The sequence below is a fragment of the Mixophyes fleayi genome, chromosome 11 (genome assembly GCF_038048845.1).
Source record: "Mixophyes fleayi isolate aMixFle1 chromosome 11, aMixFle1.hap1, whole genome shotgun sequence".
In the NCBI taxonomy this organism is placed as follows: domain Eukaryota; kingdom Metazoa; phylum Chordata; class Amphibia; order Anura; family Limnodynastidae; genus Mixophyes; species Mixophyes fleayi.
In genome coordinates, this window is record NC_134412.1 from 72,855,288 (window position 1) to 72,877,533 (window position 22,246).

At 41.6% G+C, this 22,246-nt stretch overlaps 1 protein-coding gene across 9 annotated transcripts in view; it reads right to left on the reverse strand.

Annotated features, from left to right (window-relative positions):
• The window catches only part of RERE (arginine-glutamic acid dipeptide repeats), a 243,916-nt gene that overhangs the window by 39,585 nt on the left and 182,085 nt on the right, over nucleotides 1-22,246 (reverse strand). For 8 of the 9 annotated variants that reach the window (XM_075191667.1, XM_075191668.1, XM_075191666.1 and 5 more), the window contains exons 7-9: nucleotides 9,137-9,185; nucleotides 7,288-7,412; nucleotides 6,416-6,515 (exon numbers count right to left, since the gene is read on the reverse strand). In XM_075191667.1, coding sequence (XP_075047768.1) covers nucleotides 6,416-6,515; nucleotides 7,288-7,412; nucleotides 9,137-9,185 — 274 coding nt within the window. Of the gene's footprint in view, nucleotides 1-6,415; nucleotides 6,516-7,287; nucleotides 7,413-9,136; nucleotides 9,186-14,185; nucleotides 14,327-22,246 lie in introns of those variants that run through there. The other variant, XM_075191669.1, reaches the window with a different exon arrangement.

Sequence of the window (22,246 nt, forward strand, 5' to 3'; positions counted from 1 at the left end):
AGGTGCTATGCAGAACAGGAGAGCAACGGCAGACGGACTGCAGATTTCAAAAAGAACTCAGCATGGTGAAAACAAGTACACCCCAGAGCAGGATATCACAGTCTGGTCACAGTGCACAGAGTGCTCACCACTCCTGGCAATGCAGAGACACATGCAGAATATAACATAACAGATCTCATACACACACACACAAATAAACTTTCCATATAGAATATTTTTCTCTTTACTTGTTGACCTTTGGTAATCAGCTTTCTCCCTAACACCAGAGGCTGCAGTATGAAAAGGTTGGGAACAGATTGAGTAGCAGCTGTGCAGAAAGAGATAGCCCTCACCACTGTGTGTTGGGGACATGATAAAGATAATTACAAATGCTTAATGCTTTCAAAGATACCAGCAGGGTGACAGATTATATATTTTTTTAAATAAAAATGATAACTTACTGTAGCATAAATTCTCTATCAGTAGCTACATATTACGCAGCGCCGTCCAGTGACGGACGGTTGTTATTCGGGCACAAACCATTCCGCAATGAACATTACAATGTAATTCCTGAAGCACAGGGGACAAGTTAGTCAGAGGACAATGAAGCGCTATGTCTTTGGCTAGTGGAAGGAGACCAGAGCACCAGAAGCAAACACTGTTATGTTAGAAAACCAACACTTTGTAGCTACATGGCGTCATAACCCTCAATCATTATTCTGGCACTTTATATATCAGTATATTTAGAGAACTACTTTTTGTCAAGCCTTCAACATACACAAACACACAGCACCTAAGTGTGGATATACATAACTGGGTATAGAGAGAGCGAAGGAAAACAAAGGAAACGTCTGCCAGGCTTTTCTACTCAAATCTAATATATAAAAGCCTAGCGGCGTGTGTTAGTGTGTGTGGAAAAAAACTACCGGGTGACAGAGTGCTCAAGCTGCAGCGCCACCTGCTGGGCGGAGTTATATACTACACTGACCTACTAAAGTCTTAGCATTATCTAATATATAAAAGCCTAGCGGCGTGTGTGTGTGTGTGTGTGTGTGTGTGGCGATGAAGATGACAAGAACCTTTTAACACCTTAAGTATCTTGATTTGACTAGAATGCATGAGTATCATGCACGGGTTAACTTGTAGGTAGATGGGTTAGAAGCAAACGCAAGGCCCCAGTACTGCACCTCAGCAATGCCAACTGCTTTACTAAACTCTGCTGTCCAACATGGCTCAAGACCAGGGCAGCCCCTGGGAATAGGTGAATTACAATTACTAAAAGATTACTTTAATTAACACTGCCAAACTCTCCACAGTCACAGTGGAATCCAAAAATTAGAAGATGTGACTACTGGCTTCCATGATCCATTCAACACTCAATGCAACCCCGCCACCCCCTCCCCCTCTCAAAAGGTGCATCATAATGCCTGGTACTACATAGATATCCTCTGTAAGAAAAGAAAAAGAAAAAGAAAAAGAAAAGGAAAAGGAGAATTCAGTAGCCTGTATTAAGGAGCCAGGGATGATGTGTATGTATTGGTATCTATGGAAATTACAAACGTTAGGCACCAGCAGTAATGTATACGGCCTATTGACTCCTGGGGGTATATTTACTAAACTGTGGGTTTGAAAAAGTGGAGATGTTGCCTATAGCAACCAATCAGATTCTAGTTATTTACTACATTCTACAAAATGACAACTAGATTCTGATTGGTTGCTATAGGCAACACCTCCACTTTTTCAAACCCACAGTTTAGTAAATATACCCCCAGGGATTTGGCCAGCACTTGTGGGTGCGGAATATACCCAGAACACATTTACACATCTTTTTGTTTCGAATAGAATCAGAGCAACACTGCAAAACACCCACCCACATATATATTACATAAAAATATAATATTTTATAATAGTATATAATATGTAAGATAACAAAACACACACGTAGAAATCGCCATATGCGGCCAGCATGATCATTTCCTTAGTGACACAGCTGGAAGGTCCCTTTGTTCCATAATGAACTCCATTCCTAGTCTCTCACATCTCATCACGGTGCTGCATCCTAATTTATATCTCCAATTACAGTGCATATTCTGCAGATACCTTTCCCGTTTCCAAGCCGAATTGGGGTAGCAAAAACGTAACTGGGGCAACCTGTGTTTCTGTAATGAGTCATTACATTGCCAGATACACACAATATAAAAGGGGGTTTCAAACCAGCTTAGCTTCACGAATACTAGAATGAAACTTTCATATTCCAAGATTTAGTGAATCCACAGGAATATATTATGTTAAGACTCAGAAAATTACATTCCACAAGAGCAGGAAAAAACAGGTTTGCAATACTTCTGTTGACAGTTTACGGTGCCTTATCAGATGAGAAAAGGAACATGATAGATGGGGTATTAAAACACTATATTAATGTCATGTCTATTCTAAGGCATGGGGGCACTGCTCAGCAACATAATATAATCCACATCAATGCAGAATTTACTTCTCGTCTGCAATAAGTCTATGTGTAGCAGAACTATTTAAAGAGGCAGAAAACACAATTAAATATATGCTTTAATCATTACAGAAAACAAACATTTACCGGTACTAACATCAACTGCAGAAATACCTGTGGTCAAGAATGCTGAAGTGTCTTTCTGCCAGTGGTGAGAAAATGTACATGTATTGTGAAAATGGAATTACAACCACATTACACTGATAAACTGTATGGCACAAATTTACCAGGGACGCACTATGGTGTCATATTAAAGTGACAGCAAGCTTCGAAAATAGTTATGTGAGAAGTCACATTAACATTATTAAAAGTATATACATTGCTAAAATATTATTTTGTATTTCTAAAAATTATGTTGTGTAGTATATCAATTCTTCTGATATTGCTCAATTAAAGGTACAATGTCTTGTAGAATGAGGGGTGATTCTTTAACTTATGAACCAGAAGAAGACACCTTAGGGTACAATTCAAGCTGCTATTGATTTACAGTTTGCTATCACCATGACTACCACAGTCCCATGACATAGTATGTTCATAGCATGAACCTACCCCCCTTTCCTTCCACTACCCATCACATGACCCTGGGGGCTGCTACATGCAGCAGTTGCTCCGTCATATACAACCAGCAAATTAAGTTTGTAAACCAACTAAAAATGGCAAGAGGAAGGGTGTGTTACCCACTGCCTAAAAGTACAAAATCTGCTGTTTAAAATAAATACATTATATATATTATATAATATCTCCATAGGGATTGGTCAGAAAACCCTAGGACCCTGGAAAGTGAGCGAGAGATCCCTTGGGACAGCTTGCTGCTGTCTGGGTTTATTTTTAGAAGAGTTCCTTTTACAAATTGACCGCCCACATTCCTAACTTGACATGCAAAGGGATAAATCAGGCCACAAATAGCAAGACACAAGGACACTCTGAAAGCCCTACGGTTCCTGCATCTTCTCAGCTCTTTGTATTACCCACCATCCCCTCCCTTCCACACACCTTTATATTGCTGTGTCTGTGCACTCCTGCTGCTGATAGCAGGTGCTGCTGTTATTGCAGAAATGAAGCCCAGGATTGTCAAGCCTGATCTATAGCTGGGCTAAAAAAAAAACTATTGCATTTCCATAATAAATGATACCGCTCATCCAGTGTTCCTCTACATCTCCCTGTTCTGTACATCACGGCATGGAATCACTAGCCAATACAACACAAATAGCATACAGACCTGGGTATACACCTCCGTATTGGACTATAGTATCCCTCTAAACAAATGTGTATGCGTTAGAACATGCACCAGCATATGAATCCCTGTCACGTATAGTATGACACCCTGCAGCTAGGTGGCTGGATCATAAATTAGTAGGCAGGGCACCTGAATATACCCCCTACCTGCCTCTCCTTATTCCATCACCTGTCAATGTCAGCAGATAGAGGACCACTTGTGTCTTCTATCAATATACATTACAAAGGAAAATAAAGGGTAGTAGACAATACTGTATTATACAGAATAGACAATGATAAGACAGAAAAGAAAAGCAAGTGCTCACATAATAATAATTGGTAATTTTGGGGATTCTCTTCAGACACAGCAGAGAATATAAAGCAGCCATATTTGCAACTTGGCGCATTAACTGTTTAAGACCAAGGTATTTATGCATAAGGGAATATTTTCCAATGCTAAGTTACCATCGGTTCAAGCTAAACACAAACGATTGGTCTCTGCTATCAGCTTCACTGACACCTTAGGTTAAAGGGGGTTTCCACCATCAGAAATCTTAATTTACCGACCCCAATACGTCTTCCTGAAACGTTTCCTAAATACATTTCTATACAACCATAGTTTCCTTCTGTGCTTTTCAGCCATTTATATCAGGCAGCATTTGTTACTTTGGCTGCTCTGGGACAGCACACGGCTTTGTGCTACTATCTACACTTCATACAACTGACCACCATTGTATCATACCCTCAGGCATACTTGCCTACTCTCCCAGAATTCCCTGGAGGCTCCCAAATTTCCGGCAGTGAATGGAGGGGGCTGGGCTTAATTGTGCCATTAAGCTCCGCTCCCTCCATCCTATCCAAAAATATGGGTGAAAACAAATAAGTACAGAGGAAAGCCGAGGAAAGTGTATATGGGTAAATGGGCAACAGGGTGGCTCAGTGGTTAGCACTTCTGCCTCACAGCAACAGGGTCATTATTAGTCTGTGTGTGAGGGAATTTAGATTGTAAGCTCCACTGGGGCAGGGTCTGATGTGAATGATTCTCTTTACAGCGCTGTGGAATTGTGTGCAATTGACGCTACATAAATGGTGATTAGGATGAAGAAATGGGACCGTAATATCTAATAAGATGCAATGGGCTTGGGCGTCAGCTATAAGGGAAATTACAATGTTGTATGGATAAGACAACTCACATAATCCGTTTAAGGTGCTGGTATTGTGCTGGACCTTTCACAGCAACAGCATTATAAAGTGTGTAAGGATTAAGTTCCTTGTGGTTGAAACAACTGCAGGTGAATATTGTGTGCTGTATCACTGATCTATTTTTGTTTCGCTTTTTTATTTAAAGGAGGAAAAAAATATTTAGATCGGGCTCAAATAGTATATTTTAAAGATAAATGCATCAAACATTTTTTCACTTTTAGAAAACCTTTCTGCATTTATGTTCCGATTTTGGAAGACAAGCATCAAGTCAGGAAGCAAAAAGGGAAGCTGTGATGTACTAATACACAAGGAGATATAGCAGTCACAACAAGCATCACAAAGAAACACCCATGAACGCCTTCTAGCTAAGGTCTTCAACCGGTGAGTCTCAGGCTGTTACGGAACAGTAAAGACGACCTGAAATTCCACAACAGCGGCTGAGCATCATGTGTACGGGAATGTATTAAACCTAATGCACGCAAGCAGTATCACCACATGACCACAAAATGCTGCATTTAATTAGCTAGCAAACAGAACCAGTAAATCGTCTACATCAAATGACTAAACAAGTTAGACTAGACATACTACAAAAACATGGATGCATGATAAAAATCTAGATGACAACCTACCCAACCCACCATCAATAAGAGCACAGTGTCTCCGTGCTCCGAAAACATTTTGTGATATGAACACCACCGATATGACCAGGTATTTGGAAATCACTTACTACCTCCTTCATGATTTGGGAAGCTTTTTGAAACTACTCACAATGCTTTTGATACTACTGCAAACAGTAGGTAAACCTAATGTCTAGGTATAAATCAGTGGATCCCAAACTTTTTCAGTTCAAGGTACCCTAAGGGTTTCCATAATTATTTCAAGGCACCCCTAAGCCAAAATAATTACCAAGTAGTCCCCCGCCTTGCTTACCACCGGCCCTGGCACACAGTTTGGGAACCACTGGTTTAAGCAATGGTCTGAACAGGCAGATTGACTTTCTTGTATTTTTTTTTTTATTATAATACTACAAAACACCAAATACATTTGAAGTAATTTAGAAAAATTGGTGCAAAAAAAGTTGATATAACCCATAGCAATCAATAGGTTGTATTCATAATCCTAATTCATTCCTAGGACTAATGAAGCATTTCAAAAAGCGCAGTCCCTTGTATTCAACCAATAAACATTTGGTAAATATTCTTTAGTAGAATAACCACACAGAAATGAAACAGATTTGTGGCCATAACCTACAAACCCTACTCTGATTTTCTTGCCAACACTGTCCTCACAAATGCTCCCTTGGCAAACTACTCACCCACAATGACAACCAAACTGCACCATGAGCAACGTTAACCAAATACAGTGGAAGTATTTTCAAAAGGATAAAATCCAAAGAGATTGTATCAGTGATTTTTGCCTGGAAACACAGCCAGTACTAAAAAGGCAACTCAATGCCTCAAAGCCAAAAAGTACTAGCCCGATAAAGTGATAACAAAGCTCACATCTAACACTTACTGTGTTAAGTGCGTTGAGTGTAGTATCGTCTCGCGAAGCAGCAACACAGCCATCTTCTGTGGATCCACCATCACACATCCCGGCAAAGGCAGCCATGCTCCTGTCATAGAGAGACTGTATGAGAAACGTGGACCATGTCTGCTGCACCCAAACAAGAAATGAGACATTGGAAATACAGGTCCTTACTATCGGTAACTGTTGGTTAGATATACTCAACAGCACGTAGAATTATCTTTTAACATTATGGAATTAGAACTATGACTCTGCAGTGTAAATATGAGAACAAAGTGACACTTTATGCAGGCAATTATTGCGTCATTGTGCTAGGGGTATTAGATTGTAAGCTCATTTGGGCAGGGCCATCTTTACCGTCTGTTTCATGTAATCTGTTTGTGTCAAGAAACCCCTCAATGTACAGTGCTGTGTAAAATGCGGTGTTAATTGGTTTGGATGTAGGCGATAAAATTTAATTGATCAGCATATTTTCCAAAATTGCAGCTGTTTAGTGTTTTGTGTTATTTTAGATTTATTTTCCATGGTTGGCTACTTTGACTATTTGGTTAGCTCCTGCAGTGCTGCGATGAGGAAGTCGCTTAAAGGACATAAAATGCAAATCAGAGCTTGGAAATCATCCACCACATAGTCAGTGTAAGCAGGTTAAGCTTTGCCGGTAGGTGGACATTCCTTCCCAGAATTTTAATTATTCTTTCTTCGGATCTGGCGTCATTGTGTCAATAAGAATATTGTAAACCATGCTGTGGTTCGTTTAAACAAGTTTCTGAAGTTGTTCACAAACACTGTGGATTGTAACGTTGCTGCTGAACTGGGAATATATCAATCTGCTGAGAGCTGTGGGTAAGGTTCTGGCTCACCTGGCTGCCCTCAGGTACATCAGCAGGTCACAGTCATTAACGCCAGGCGTCCACACCAGCTCTTCATGCTGAGTGATAGCATCAAGGTCAGGGGAGGGGAAAGGCTGTAGATCAGGAAGCTTGGCCTGTGGGGAAGAGAATAATATACAAAGGCTACCGCCGATAAATACATTACACATTCCTATTCAGCACCTATGGGTGTGGAGAACATTTTCAATATAGAAGACCGAATAAGGACCACAAGTTATGCAGCAAAGGACGCCCCTGTGATATTAAGCTATGGCAGACCATTGTCAATTGCTTCACAACCCTACATTATAACAGATCAGAGTTTACTGCAAAATTAAGCCAGCAAGATCTAGATTATTTAACATTAAATGGTTTATCGGCTGTCATGTTGGGCTTTGCATTAGATCTGAATCTGCCACTTTTAAGACAAGGGCCTAAAGCATTAATGCTAGCCAAGCAGATTCACCCTGGCAAGACTGTAAGGATTGGCATTTCTTTACGTGGACATCCCCGGCAGAAAGCAACACGGCTTGGGGAGGAAACTGTCATTAAACAGATATTATTGTGTCGGGAGACCTAATTAGCAGCTTTAGTCATCTGCAGCGATATTAGCTGTAAGGTTGGAGAGTACTTCACGGAGAACAGCTTCCAGCCTCTGTAATTACTTCTTACGGATGCAATACAAATCATACTTAAAAAGGCAATATTTATCTGGAAGCTGCCAATTATGAGTCAGAGGTTCAGAACCTTAGGCAATGCTTTAACGCCCACAATTAGCAGGGCACATTCGGCAGCATAATAGTTTAGAACATCTATAAAATATTGTTTGTGACTGGGTTGATAATAAAGGTCTTTGGGAACATGGATTTTAAATCCTGCCTTAAAGCAATGCAATCTATCTTTCAAAATAAATAGTTTAGGTCTGCAGTAGAAAAATTTTTGTTTATGGGATTAGAACTCATGTTCACTCATAGGGAGTTATCTAATGAAATAGTACCGCAAACCGTAGTAACTAAACAGATGTGCGCTTTTATTTTTTAAAACGATATTTGAAAAATCACAGCTAGAATCTGATTGGTTGTTAGGGCGTTCGTGTATTACGGCACAGAGCACCATATTATTAAATAAGCTCCATAGCTGCCTCCATCACTTTTTATGGTGAGTCAGATACAGTCCTTTAGTGCACTACTACAATTCTCCTTTCTACAAAAGTACTATTGTATCAGTATACCACTGTCAAATATGTACCACCGCCTGTAGGTTGAGGGAACACGTCTACATCATTTACTTGTATAGTGTGTGTGTGTGTGTGTGTGTCACATGGAGTACAGACTGTATTGTGTGATGTAAGGGTCAGTGACATGTTTTGTATATGGCATATGTGTGTTTCATATAGAGTACATGATGTAGTATGAGATGTAAGGGCCAGTGACATGCTTTGTATATAGTGTGTGTGTGTGTCACATGAGTACAAAATGTATTGTGTGGTATAAGCAGAGGCAGGGGGCTAGGGGGGTGTTCTGTTACCTGGAAACCCCCCTCCCAGCCTGGAGCACTGTATGCTTGAGGTGGCTTGCCATGTGTATATGATGGGGATAGGAAGAGTTTGAGAGCAGCTCAGCACTCTCTAAAACTATAGACATATTGGTCATGCCCACTGACTGAGTGGTGTAAATACCCCTCTCTATAAATCCTGGGTTTGCCCCTAATAAGGGTCGTCTTTAGTGCCAGTGACATGTTTACTGCATGGTAGATCTTTACGTTACACAGCATCTCACACACCCGAAGCTCAGTTACCATGAAAGATTGTAAGAGCTGCAAGATAAACAAATAAATGTACCTGGTGACTTGGTCCCACACGAATTTCCCCTTGGGTGCTATTCAGCCTCCTGTAAAAGACATATTAGAGTCATTAGGCAAGGATGCTAACACACGGAGCAGGCACTGCGTAGGAATTGATAACACATTTTCAATTGTTTCAGATTTATGTGACCCGTAAACATTTCACCAAATTCTTGCAAAGAACGGGCTGCTTAAGTATTTGTTAGTAACTGAACAGCATAGTCTTAGCTGGCAAAGTCAATACAGACTGTATGAACAATATAGTCATTTGTCTTAAATTATCTAAAACCTTTTTTAATGAGAAAATGTTTAAAATGTCATTCACAGAGCAACAACCTTCTGTGGGGTTTAATATTATTTTAGTTTGATTAATGTCCATGTGATTGTATAAAGGGTCTGTTGTAGCTGATACTGGTCAGGAGTTCAGTATTTGTAGTCTGCTACTGCCAATCATGTCCAGATACACAAGACCCAGTTAGAGACCAGGAGGCACTGCTAAGTGGACTCTTAGCAGTGCCTGCTCTCTGTAGCCCGACACTGCAAAGCACACCTGGCCAACCAGCATGCTTTGCCAGTAGATAGCCAGACGATGGCTAATAAGGTATGCTGGTACTTGTAGTTTCACAACACCTGGTGAGCCACAGATTAGCCCGGCCTGCTGTAGAGCACCTAATATTAACTGTCTAATGTTCTGTAGGTTGTGTCACATCTGTAACATCTGAGTAAGGTAGTAAAAAAAATGGCAATCATGGTTTTAATATAATTCTTGTTGTTACATACAGAAATAAATGGCAGAAGCAAGAACACATCTAAGAATGCGTTTGCCTGTTTTCAAGCAATGTACATTAGCCGCAGCTTGTGGGGTTGGGTTTTGGACATGTGGGTAAAAACCAAATAAAATTGTACAAAAAAAGCTCATAAAAAAAAAAAAGATTCCAAATTAACGCATTGTAAACGGATTATGAATACACTTCAGCAAGGATATCAGTGAGTGGTAGCTTCCATTAATTAAAGTGTTTGTCTATCCAACCCCAGAACAGCTGGACGGTGTGTGTTAGAAGAGGTGGAAGTTGGCGTGAGCATTGGCAGCGACACTGCCAAATCATGTGATGCCGATACTTGGCTCAGCACGCGCACACCTTCCAAAATTTACCTGGGAGACCACCAAGTGCTACAATTAGTCAGCGTTCAGGGGACAAACCCTGTAAATAAACCTGGACACTGGAAAAGAAGGAAGTGGCCATTTATAAAGGACTCCAATCACTCAGCTCCCTAGTCAGCCATACTTATGGTGGATTCCAAGGCCCTCTGTGACCCCCGCCCTCCATTTTTTATTCTTCTATAAGTATAATATTTACAAGTGCTTACATTCAATTTAAAGTGTATATATATATATATATATATATATATATATATATATATATATATATATATATATGTATATATATGTAGTTTGATTGCAAAAATGCACCTGTTCCATAAAGCATGCATTAGATTTTCATTTGTGCCTTAGTAACACCCCCCACCCCCCCCCCCACTCTCCCCCAAAAAACCTCTGATTTTACCGATGTAAGATCTACATAAAATCTATTGTGCCTAGTAGAGGCTATGAGCACATATACACAGGTTAATGTGCAATGATCATTTATACTGAACTAAGCACTTAGTAATGCTGTGCACTTGCCCATGGTATTGCTGTTTGCTGTACACATCAGCACATATCCAGGTATGAATTCTAAGCACAGATTGCAGGTACTGTACAGGGTGCTTTGGTGCATGGTACTGTAATAAGGGTCGCCCTACAGGTCTCTCAGGTAGACAGTAACGTAAGTGTGCATTCTGCCACTGAAACCAGAGTGCCATCTAATATCAATGTGGTGGCTTTAATGTAACTGTCACATGTAACGGCTTCATAGACTAGCCACCACCACCACGTGCTGCCGCCATCCAAGCAGAGAAGGTTATTGTCTGTGAAGAAGGTGTTAATTCTAGACTCCTGGACCACATCATTTCTATAGGGAGAAGGGAAAAAAAAATACCAGAAAGACACAAAAGAAACTGGATCTATCAAAGCCGTTTCCATGGCAACACCTTAATATTTCGGCCCTCTTCAGCTGCGGCGAATTACATAAAATGACAAGATCTTCCCTTTGAAAAAATGCTGGTTGCCATGGAAACACTGTGCTCATTGAGGTAAACACGCAGTGGACAGAGGAGCTGGGGAAGTGAGATGGCAGCAGGACGAGGTGGTGATGGAAGACCCTCAATGCACACAGCCGCCTCCTCATGTAACACACTACCTCTACCTACAGCTACTACTCCTTCCTAGCGATGGAGGATAATAAATAAGTACATGTGTATTCCCTGCTAGCTCAGACGTGGTCACAGGACTACTGGGTGCCATGTAGTAGTGGAATATTTACATATTAATGGGTTTCTGGGGATGCTAGAGAGCTGTAATGACATTGGTAGTAGAACACCACATAATGATATATAGATATAGATTATATATACATATATACACACACACACTATTTACATTCCAATGCCCCCATTTTACTGCTTATCTGGTATGGGCTGCAGCATTCAGTATCATTACGAACAAATATTATTTATACAGAAAAATACATCCGAGCACAGAGACACTGGAAACCTTATTATATCACTGCAAAACAGGCTGGATGGGAAACATTTGGACAGTCCAATACAAGTTATAAGTCTAACCATCATGCACTGCGGCCCCCCAGCCTGCCCTAGATGTTAAACTCTGGTAAACAGGGATTACTGTATCACATGCGAGCTGGCGAATACACCTAAGTCAATAGCCACATATAACACTAACAGTAAGAGGAATCATGAACACCAGTGGATCACTTCACTACAACACCAGCTATGTGTACCTGACCCATCAAAGGACCAGGATATATACCATCCCTGATCATGCATAGAGGAAATGACTGACAGACCTAGATATGCACAGAGGAAAGCCCTAACCATTATTAGTTAACACCGAGTAACGTGGAACCACAACTCCCAGCAAACTCCACATGACTTAGAAGGATGCACGATAGCCAGCACTTGGGAAAAAGTGACAAATGCTTAATTTACACAGAAAAGAAATAAAAGCGGTGTGTTGAAAATTATTTTATTTGGCAGACTAAGCAACATTATACACATTCTCAGAACGCCCTCTGACCTCTGATTTTCAATAACCTTGACCTAGAGATAAGTCCACTACATATTACACATAAGCAGCTCACTTTCTACCATTCTTCACCACTTTTTGGCTTATCCAGAGCAAGCTAGAATTTACAGAAAGTAGTTGACTCTATACCCGAAACAGTGTTGCAAACGTATTTGTCATCAAACATTTTATCACCATATCAATCTGGGTAGCCAAAGTATGGTCACTTTTCATCAGCAGGATAAAATTAAATGTCTACTAAACAAAAAAATATATAAGTTGATCCAATAAGAAAACAATGAAATACAAATATGTTAAAATATCCCATAACTTGCCCAGAGTTAAGTTTTTCTTTATGTAACCAGATTATCTTCCTTCATTTAACCTATTGCCCTACGCCATCAGCTATTTTAGGTCTAGAGAGACAGCCTCCAACAGGACTACTGACAGGAAGGTCAGTGTGCAGAGTCAGACAGTCCTGTCCCAAGATTAAAGGTTTTTTTCACATCTTCGGTATTTTTGAAAATTTATTTTCAAGGCGACTGGAATTGTTAAGAATGTGATTTGCCCAGAGTGTAACAAATTTATAAACCCTGTTGACTTTTGCATTGTATCCCATTTATTTGCACAAAGGTTAATCTGTGTTCAATTAAAACATAATATATATTATATAAATATATATATTTATTGTTTACACAAGACATTTAAAGCTAATCATATTTAGATTTCAAACATTCTCATAATGTGCAGTCTGTATTCATAATTTTTATAAATGCGCCAATATAAATGCAGTATAAGCAAAAAAAAAAAGATCATTCCAGACTAGGACACTAGAAAACTTTGCCGCTATTTACTTTCACAGATGTATTGTAATATTAAGCTCAATTCTGTAAACATAATTAACTTACAGATGCTTAGGATCATTGTGCACAAACAATGGAACGTGACTCAGTTCAATCAAACCATAAGCAATTAATTTGTTCTGAAGATTTATTGAGAGCTTCTAAATAAAATGACATGGCAAATATTATGGCAAATTAAAGTTTAGGTAAAAATAATAAATTAATAATAAAAAAGAAAAAAACACAACTACTCATAACAACACATCAGCAGACATTTATACAAGTATTACATTCTATAACATAAAAAATAAATAAATCTGACAATAAAGCAAGGAACTGGGGGCTGTAGGTGAAGGCTCGGAGGGCCACAAGCGGCCCTAGGCTGCCTGTTGCCCATCACCGCTTTAAAAGATACTTTGTATACCCAAACATACAAAGTTTCAACTAACCCATGAGAAAAAAAATTATCAAAATTAGATAAACCACATTTTTATGCAATAAGTTTGCTAGTGTAAATTCAAACATTGTAAAACTGACAGCGTAATAAGAAAAGACAAAAAAAAAAGATTTATCACCCACACTGATAAATTAGCATGAAGCAGTTAAAGGGGCATTCGGCTGTGAACAAGCCGTGTGATGATGTAGATTTAGGGGGATTATTTGCTTTCAAACTTCCAGCACATTATCACAGTAATTCACATCATTAGCCCTGGGGAAGTAGACTTCTCAATCAAGACATAAAAAGTTCCACCCACAGCTGTAAGCAGCCAATCACCGGCCACCTCCAACCCTCCCGAAAACATTCTCTAAACAGCCACTGCAGGCCCAAAACATTAAACCCCCAGAACCAGATCGCGAGCCGTGCAGGCAGCGCTGCAGGACACACCAGACACAGAGGTAAGCGGAGCTGCTGCAGCACACACGGCTCTGCAGTGACATGCAAGAACAACAGTCCAGGGTAAACATTCCACAAGCTGTGCAGCAGTAACAGTGCGGGAGGCCGGAGATGTCAGGTTCCTACCTGCAGGGGCTGAACAGGTCATCCATCACTAGCACAGACGCTGCTGGCTCTGCCTGGATCCCTCAGCCTGCAGTCCCTGCTCTAAACTCTAACCCTTTTCTTACTCTAACTACTCAAAATGGTGGCACATGCAGTCAGAGACCTCAGAGAGCTTTCACTGAGCTTGTGCTATGACCTCAGCCTCCACGCACAGCGCTGCAAACTTCCCCCCCCTCCTCAGTCTACAGGCACTGAGCATGTGCTGTGACCCCCTCCTGCTTGTTTCTGGTCCACTCCCCCCCTCCAGCCCCCCCTCCTTTCTCGTCTTAGCCACAGATCTTCCTACAACGCAATCAATCTCAACCCTGCTGTTTCCGTAAATAAAGCAGAGTACACAGCCTGTGCTAGCACCTCTCCCTGGCACAGAAGAAAGAGCAGGGGCCCCAGCTAGGGATTCTCCGAGTGACGGTGCCTGAGGGCTCCCAGCGCTGCCGCCTTATACAGTGACAGATGAGACAGCTCCGGACAGCACACATTATATACCATGCCGTGGCCAGAGACAGCACTACATGTATGTGTGCTCCTAACACCACGCTCACATGTGGCAAATTGTCCTACTGAAAAGTAAGTCAATGTGGCATCTTCCACCAGGGCGAGCAACCCCATTTGTAGTTATTTTATATATACAAGTTGCAGACATCACACATTATGGGGGCAAAGACCAACGCCATTAACCAAAATACAATGTACTCGCCCTCTACCACTAGTGCTGGCATGGCATGTCAACCTCTGAGTGTGATAGAACTACAAGTCACAGCATCTATGGCATGCACATGTCTGGTCACATCAGCTGGGCAAGGATGGGTAGTTTAGCTGTTTGCAGACTAATAATTACTTTATTAATTATTTACAGTATATAGCGCTTACATATTATGCAAGGCTTTAGAGAATCTTTAATACGGAAAATGAACAATAATAAGCAGCACTAAGTATGTATCAATCAAGAGTATATATAATTTCAAATCACACTTTTTTTTTTTTTTTTTCAAGGTATTGAAACATATTCTGAACATATCACGTTTATTTCTGTGCAATTACGATACAGTGCCAATTCTCGTGTGTCCTATTATGAATACCAAATAATTTGAGTACATTTCTTCCTGCAAAATCATTGATTTGAAAGTAAAATTGATCAATGTGTAGGGTACATAATTAAAATGGATATGAAGACTTTTGGGGGGAGAAAAAAGGAAAAACCATGATGTTGAGGGTGTCCACATTTGACATTAAGGGGCAGATTGAGATCCCTGCATTGTTCCGAAAAACAACGCAGATGCACATAATTACTGTTACTACTGTAAAATCTCAATGGATTTTATATCGCAGCTCTATCGGCTGCGAGATACAATCAGCGGAGATTTTCTGAAAAGTCCCACAGCCCCATTGTTTTTCGGAACAACGCTGGGAATTTAATCTGCCTCTTTGGGGTGTATTTATGACCTCTGCATGGTCACTATCAATATATATCACAGCGGTACATAATTAAGGGCCACTGTAATTTACCATGCCATGGCTGCTCTGGGAGCCCTGTAGAAGACCCTCCTGCTCCACAAAGTATTTTTACTGTTCAGCGGCAGCCTGACGCTGCCATCATAATTTATTTATATAGCGACACTTATTCCGCAGCGCTGTATAAAGAACTTACTCACATCAGTCCCCGCCCCATTGGAGCTTACAGTCTAAATTCCCTAATACACACACACACACACACACAGACACTAGGGTCAATTTAATAGCAGCCAATTAACCTACTAGTATGTTTTTGGAGTGTGGGAGGAAACATGAGCACCCGGAGGAAGCCTGCGATTGAATGGACAAAGTGCTATGCACATGCGCTTTCACCAGTGATATCCGGCAAAGCGGGGGAGGCTTCAGCTAGATCCCATTGGATAACACAGATATTGCCATCCTGAGATGTACTGGGCTTCTTCACAGCTTAATAAATTGCTTAATGCTGCAGCCCCCATAGAGATCTATGGTGATAGTGGCAAGTGGCAGTAATTAAGTTTATGCCAGAGAAATCTATGATTTCTCCAGCGTTAACGATTTGTTAATCAAGAAATAACAATGAAAGCCTTTTGCCGACATTTGTGCAGGCATTGTGGCTCTTCACCACCTGTTAAATAGATCCCCAATATTTTTTAAGAGGATGGATATTTCCTTTGTACTGTTACCTCTGTATAGGTATTTCCAAACTATGTCTTATCAGGACAACTCTATTTTACCATATAGTTAATACTGCACAAACACTAACAGTATCACAATCTTAGAAGAAAGAAAATGTTTATTCCAAGCTACGAATATTAGTCTAGTTTCACAGCATTTAAATGTGCTATCCATTCCTTTTTACTAATGTAACAAATATATGATACAATGTAAAACAAACCAGAAATCTGGTGACATTACATTCAATACAAAACTTTCCATAATAGGAAACGAAATTATTAACAATGTATCACAATTGCACAGAAGTAAACGTGATTGGTTCATTTTGCAGGTTACACAAACGGCTGACATAGCTGCTAACATTTGAATCTTTTACAGTTCACCCAAGTAGTCGTCTCCATATAAACACTTAGCACAGAATAAGATTGTTTTGTGTGACACTGCCAACACAGTCATCAGAGGGAACAGGGAGCAGTTTGGGCAGATGACACAGATTTATTGCTAAGTATTGTGAAGAATAACTATTACAATGCATTGCAATGGATATTATAAGTTAACAATAAACACAAAAAAGCTCAATATAAAAACCCAGTTGGGAGAAGACTACTGTATGGGCATAGGCAAACCGAGAGGGGGTTTCCTAGTGCCTGGAAACCCCCTCCAAGCCTGGGGCACTGTATAATATTATATCCACGCCCCTATGCATGCTTGTCACGCCCATGGGCAGCGTGGCGTGGAAACCCTCCTCTACAAATCCTGCGTTTGCCCCTGGTGGGTGTATGAAGTCAGCTACCAATATGACCCATGTCTATCTAGCTGTTTCAAATAGCTGGATCTGTCCAATTTGCCCGCTCATATGAATGGTGAAAATGGATCTTATTACTTGGCCAAATGGCAGGATCTGAGTGTGACCAGTTCCTGAGTTCCTGACCACAAACCAACAGATACAATGTGGAAGGAGATTGATTAGTTGAAGAGATCCAAACAAGGGCTACAAAGCAGGATGCCAAAAAATAACCAAGATGGTCTGGAGAGATAAACAGCTAAATACTACAAACACGTAAATTAAAAACATTGCATATTTATAAGTATGGTTTCTTTTCAATGTATTTCCATAATCCGGGCATATGTTATTTTGCACTGAATATTTGCATTTATTCATATGAAAGTGATTATACTACTTACTTGGACAAGGTAAATTTAAATATGTCTAATGTGAAGGCAACAGTGCCTCAAGTGGCCATTCCATAGTCAGGCAGTTCAGTTGCTTTTGTGGTCTATTTTTAAGTATACCTTTAGATAGGTTTACAAAATTATTAAGTAACTCTACATTGTTTGCAATGTAAAACACAATTTGCTATAAACAATCTTAAGAGTATATAAAACGGATCCAATACTCCACAACGAGGTTCTGTGGGATCTTTGGTAACGGATACAGCGCTGATTTTTTTTTATTGCTCTTCGGAGGTGAAAGCAAACAACAACATTTCAGGTACTATTAAACCCGGATATTTGCACAGCAGGACCTTGAGTTCTCCCCTAACAGTGCCTGGCCTGAGGAACTTACAATCAAACGTCCCATGCAGCATGCAGGTACATGGACTTAAGAAGCAGGCTTGGCTCATTTTACCAGTCTTTGTAAACTGGGACGTCATTAAGTCACCCAGCAACTTCCCAAAATCTACACCTGGACACTGAGAACACTGTATGGTCCATAATGATACCATATGAAGCACTTTGTTATAAGACGACACTGATATTAAACATATTCTTATTAATGTCTCTCCCAACCCCTTGTTTATTGTCAATCACAAATGTGCAAATAAAATGTAAGTGACACAATGACAGAAATGTATATATTTTATATGTATATGGCATAAGGTTGCCCAAGTAAAAGCTATTGTAAATCAGCATTTAGGCTTACAGTGGCTCCATTCTTCAATGTAACTTTTTAGTCTTTCACACTGACCCCCCCTTCCTCACCCCACCCCACCCCACAAAACAGCTTTATTCTCAGTTTATTGTCATTTTACCAAGTGAATCAGTGTTCCAGCCCAATTCAGGGTTCTTCTGCCCATGTTACACCAGAGTTTACCTTGGAAGGACTCAAGTCATACTTTAACTGGTTACGTTTGACTAAACTAACAGCACACATGGAAGGGAATAAAATAAATCAATATTCCTAAACATTTACAGTCCTAGGGAGTTACTTGCTACAATTATATACACAGGTGGTATTTGCAGACATACAGGGTATGTACACGCAGCAGATAACACCTATACAGGTGTCCATGCTGCCTTTCAACACCATGGTACTTTTACACGTCTATCTCACTGTACCGACGAGGCTGCGCTACAACGTGCTCCCGACAATACATTTGTACAGGTTAGCGCCTGTAAATGGGGGTAAATTTGGTTATAGAGTCCGCGCCTTTTCTGGCTGCAGGATGGGAAGACCAAGGTGGAGGCTCCCTACATAGTATATGTGCAGGTGCTGGCCCAGGACACCAGGCTGCGGGATGGGAGAGACCAAGGTGGAGGCTCCCTACATAGTATATGTGCAGGTGCTGGCCCAGGACACCAGGCTGCGGGATGGGAGAGACCAAGGTGGAGGCTCCCTACATAGTATATGTGCATGTGCTGGTCCAGGACACCAGGCTGCAGGATGGGAGAGACCAAGGTGGATGCTCCCTACATAGTATATGTGCAGCTGCTGACCCAGGACACCAGGCTGCAGGATGGGAGAGACCAAGGTGGAGGCTCCCTACATAGTATATGTGCAGGTGCTGGTCCAGGACACCAGGCTGCAGGATGGGAGAAACCAAGGTGGAGGCTCCCTACATAGTATATGTGCAGGTGCTGGCCCAGGACACCAGGCTGGGGGATGGGAGAGACCAAGGTGGAGACTCCCTACATAGTATATGTGCAGGTGCTGGTCCAGGACACCAGGCTGCAGGATGGGAGAAACCAAGGTGGAGGCTCCCTACATAGTATATGTGCAGGTGCTGGCCTAGGACACCAGGCTGCGGGATGGGAGAGACCAAGGTGGAGACTCCCTACATAGTATATGTGCAGCTGCTGGCTCAGGACACCAGGCTGCGGGATGGGAGAGACCAAGGTGGAGACTCCCTACATAGTATATGTGCAGGTGCTGGCTCAGGACACCAGGCTGCGGGATGGGAGAGACCAAGGTGGAGGCTCCCTACATAGTATATGTGCAGGTGCTGGCCCAGGACACCAGGCTGCAGGATGGGAGAGACCAAGGTGGAGACTCCCTACATAGTATATGTGCAGCTGCTGGCTCAGGACACCAGGCTGCGGGATGGGAGAGACCAAGGTGGAGGCTCCCTACATAGTATATGTGCAGGTGCTGGCCTAGGACACCAGGCTGCGGGATGGGAGAGACCAAGGTGGAGACTCCCTACATAGTATATGTGCAGCTGCTGGCTCAGGACACCAGGCTGCAGGATGGGAGAGACCAAGGTGGAGACTCCCTACATAGTATATGTGCAGCTGCTGGCTCAGGACACCAGGCTGCAGGATGGGAGAGACCAAGGTGGAGGCTCCCTACATAGTATATGTGCAGGTGCTGGCCTAGGACACCAGGCTGCGGGATGGGAGAGACCAAGGTGGAGACTCCCTACATAGTATATGTGCAGCTGCTGGCTCAGGACACCAGGCTGCAGGATGGGAGAGACCAAGGTGGAGACTCCCTACATAGTATATGTGCAGCTGCTGGCTCAGGACACCAGGCTGCAGGATGGGAGAGACCAAGGTGGAGACTCCCTACATAGTATATGTGCAGCTGCTGGCTCAGGACACCAGGCTGCAGGATGGGAGAGACCAAGGTGGAGGCTCCCTACATAGTATATGTGCAGGTGCTGGCCCAGGACACCAGGCTGCGGGATGGGAGAGACCAAGGTGGAGGCTCCCTACATAGTATATGTGCAGGTGCTGGCCCAGGACACCAGGCTGCAGGGTGGGAGAGACCAAGGTGGAGGCTCCCTACATAGTATATGTGCAGATACTGGCCCAGGACACCAGGCTGCAGGATGGGAGAGACCAAGGTGGAGACTCCCTACATAGTATATGTGCAGGTGCTGGCCCAGGACACCAGGCTGCAGGATGGGAGAGACCAAGGTGGAGGCTCCCTACATAGTACATGTGCAGCTGCTGGCTCAGGACACCAGGCTGCTGGGCTCATGTCAAGTACTTCAACACCATGGACCAGAACTGGGGGAAATTGTTGCTTCATAAATGTCTTTATACTATCCAATTATAAGGCGTATATATAAGGTATATAATACTGCTGTATATGCAGTGTCAAGTTATTATCTCAGTATATTATCCTATACTATATTTTACAAATACCCTATACCCTATAATGCATAATACCCTATATCATGCATTACCTAATGGTAATGCATAATATAGGGTATTATGCATTATATCATGTATTACTGTATTATCAGCAGTTATGTATTATAGCACCTACATATTACACAGTGCTTTACAGAGATCATTCACATCAGTTCCTACCCCAGTAAGCTTACAATCTGTATTCCCTACCACACACAGCCAATTAACCTACTAGTATGTTTATGGATTGTGGGAGGAAACCTGCACAAACAAAGGGAGGACATACAATGTCAGCACAGATAGGACTATGGTGGAAATAAGCCTATGACCCTAGTACTGCGCGGCAGCAATGCTAACCACAGTACTGCATTATACTTTCAGTACGAGAGCAGCCCTCCAACAGTCTGACATATAACGGAAGTCCCAGCCAGATTAGCCCATCTGTGTCAACCAACTTCATTGGAACAGAGTATATATAATCTATTATAATCCTTGTGACATGTGGCCAAGCCCCCTGCACCCATCACATGGTATAAATACTACAAAGATGCAAGCACGGACCACTTTATATACATGTACTCACTACACATTTGTTTACTGCTCCCATCCAGTGACTTATAATGGTGTTTAGCTGCGCGATTGAAACGGATGATAGAAATCACTGATCTCTATGGGAAACGTGCGTTTTGTTTCATGAGCAGTCCTGATCACAATACAAGCACTGTTTAGGTCCGACCAGTGCTTAAATCAAGATGTCTGTGAATCTCTATTCATTGTTTATTTATATAGCGCACCATAGTATGCTTCACCCTATGTAACCACTCATCAGCACCTGCCCCATTGGAGCCCCCCACCCCACACATACACTAGGAACTAATTTAGTCAGCAGCCCGATAACCTGTCCCTATGTTTTTGGGACTCTCATTCATGTTGCTGTCACAACACTATAACTGCAGCCGAATGCTTAAAGAAAACAACTGGATACGTACCCTAACCCAACAGCAAATCTACCTGGAATTTTAACACCAAACACATGAATGTTTAGGTTATAGGTGTTTTTGAGGACAGTAGTTTATGGATTCAGAGCACATTTTTAGTTTTCCATTTTGTTCATCTTTAATTGAAAAAAAAAGAATAAAAAACAAAACAGAAAAAACATACAGAGCGAGCCCTTACGAAGGAACACTGTGAAACACTTGGCCTCTCACCTTGATATAAAGTGGAGCATGCTAATACCTGTACCACGCATTCATTATGTACAGGCAGACTTATTATTTTAACAGGCATGGCTTACCACTATTCTTAGGACATAAAAATGGTTAAACAGCATAACTAATAAACTAGTATTCTTGTAATAATGACCACCAGAAAGTACAAATGTCAAATACTATACTGCCCACATTCTGTGTTATCTGCCAGGATATAGGGCAATTGGCTAGATATCAGTGTGTGGTCTCAGAAACTACCCCCATAACCAATAATAACCCAACTGAATTT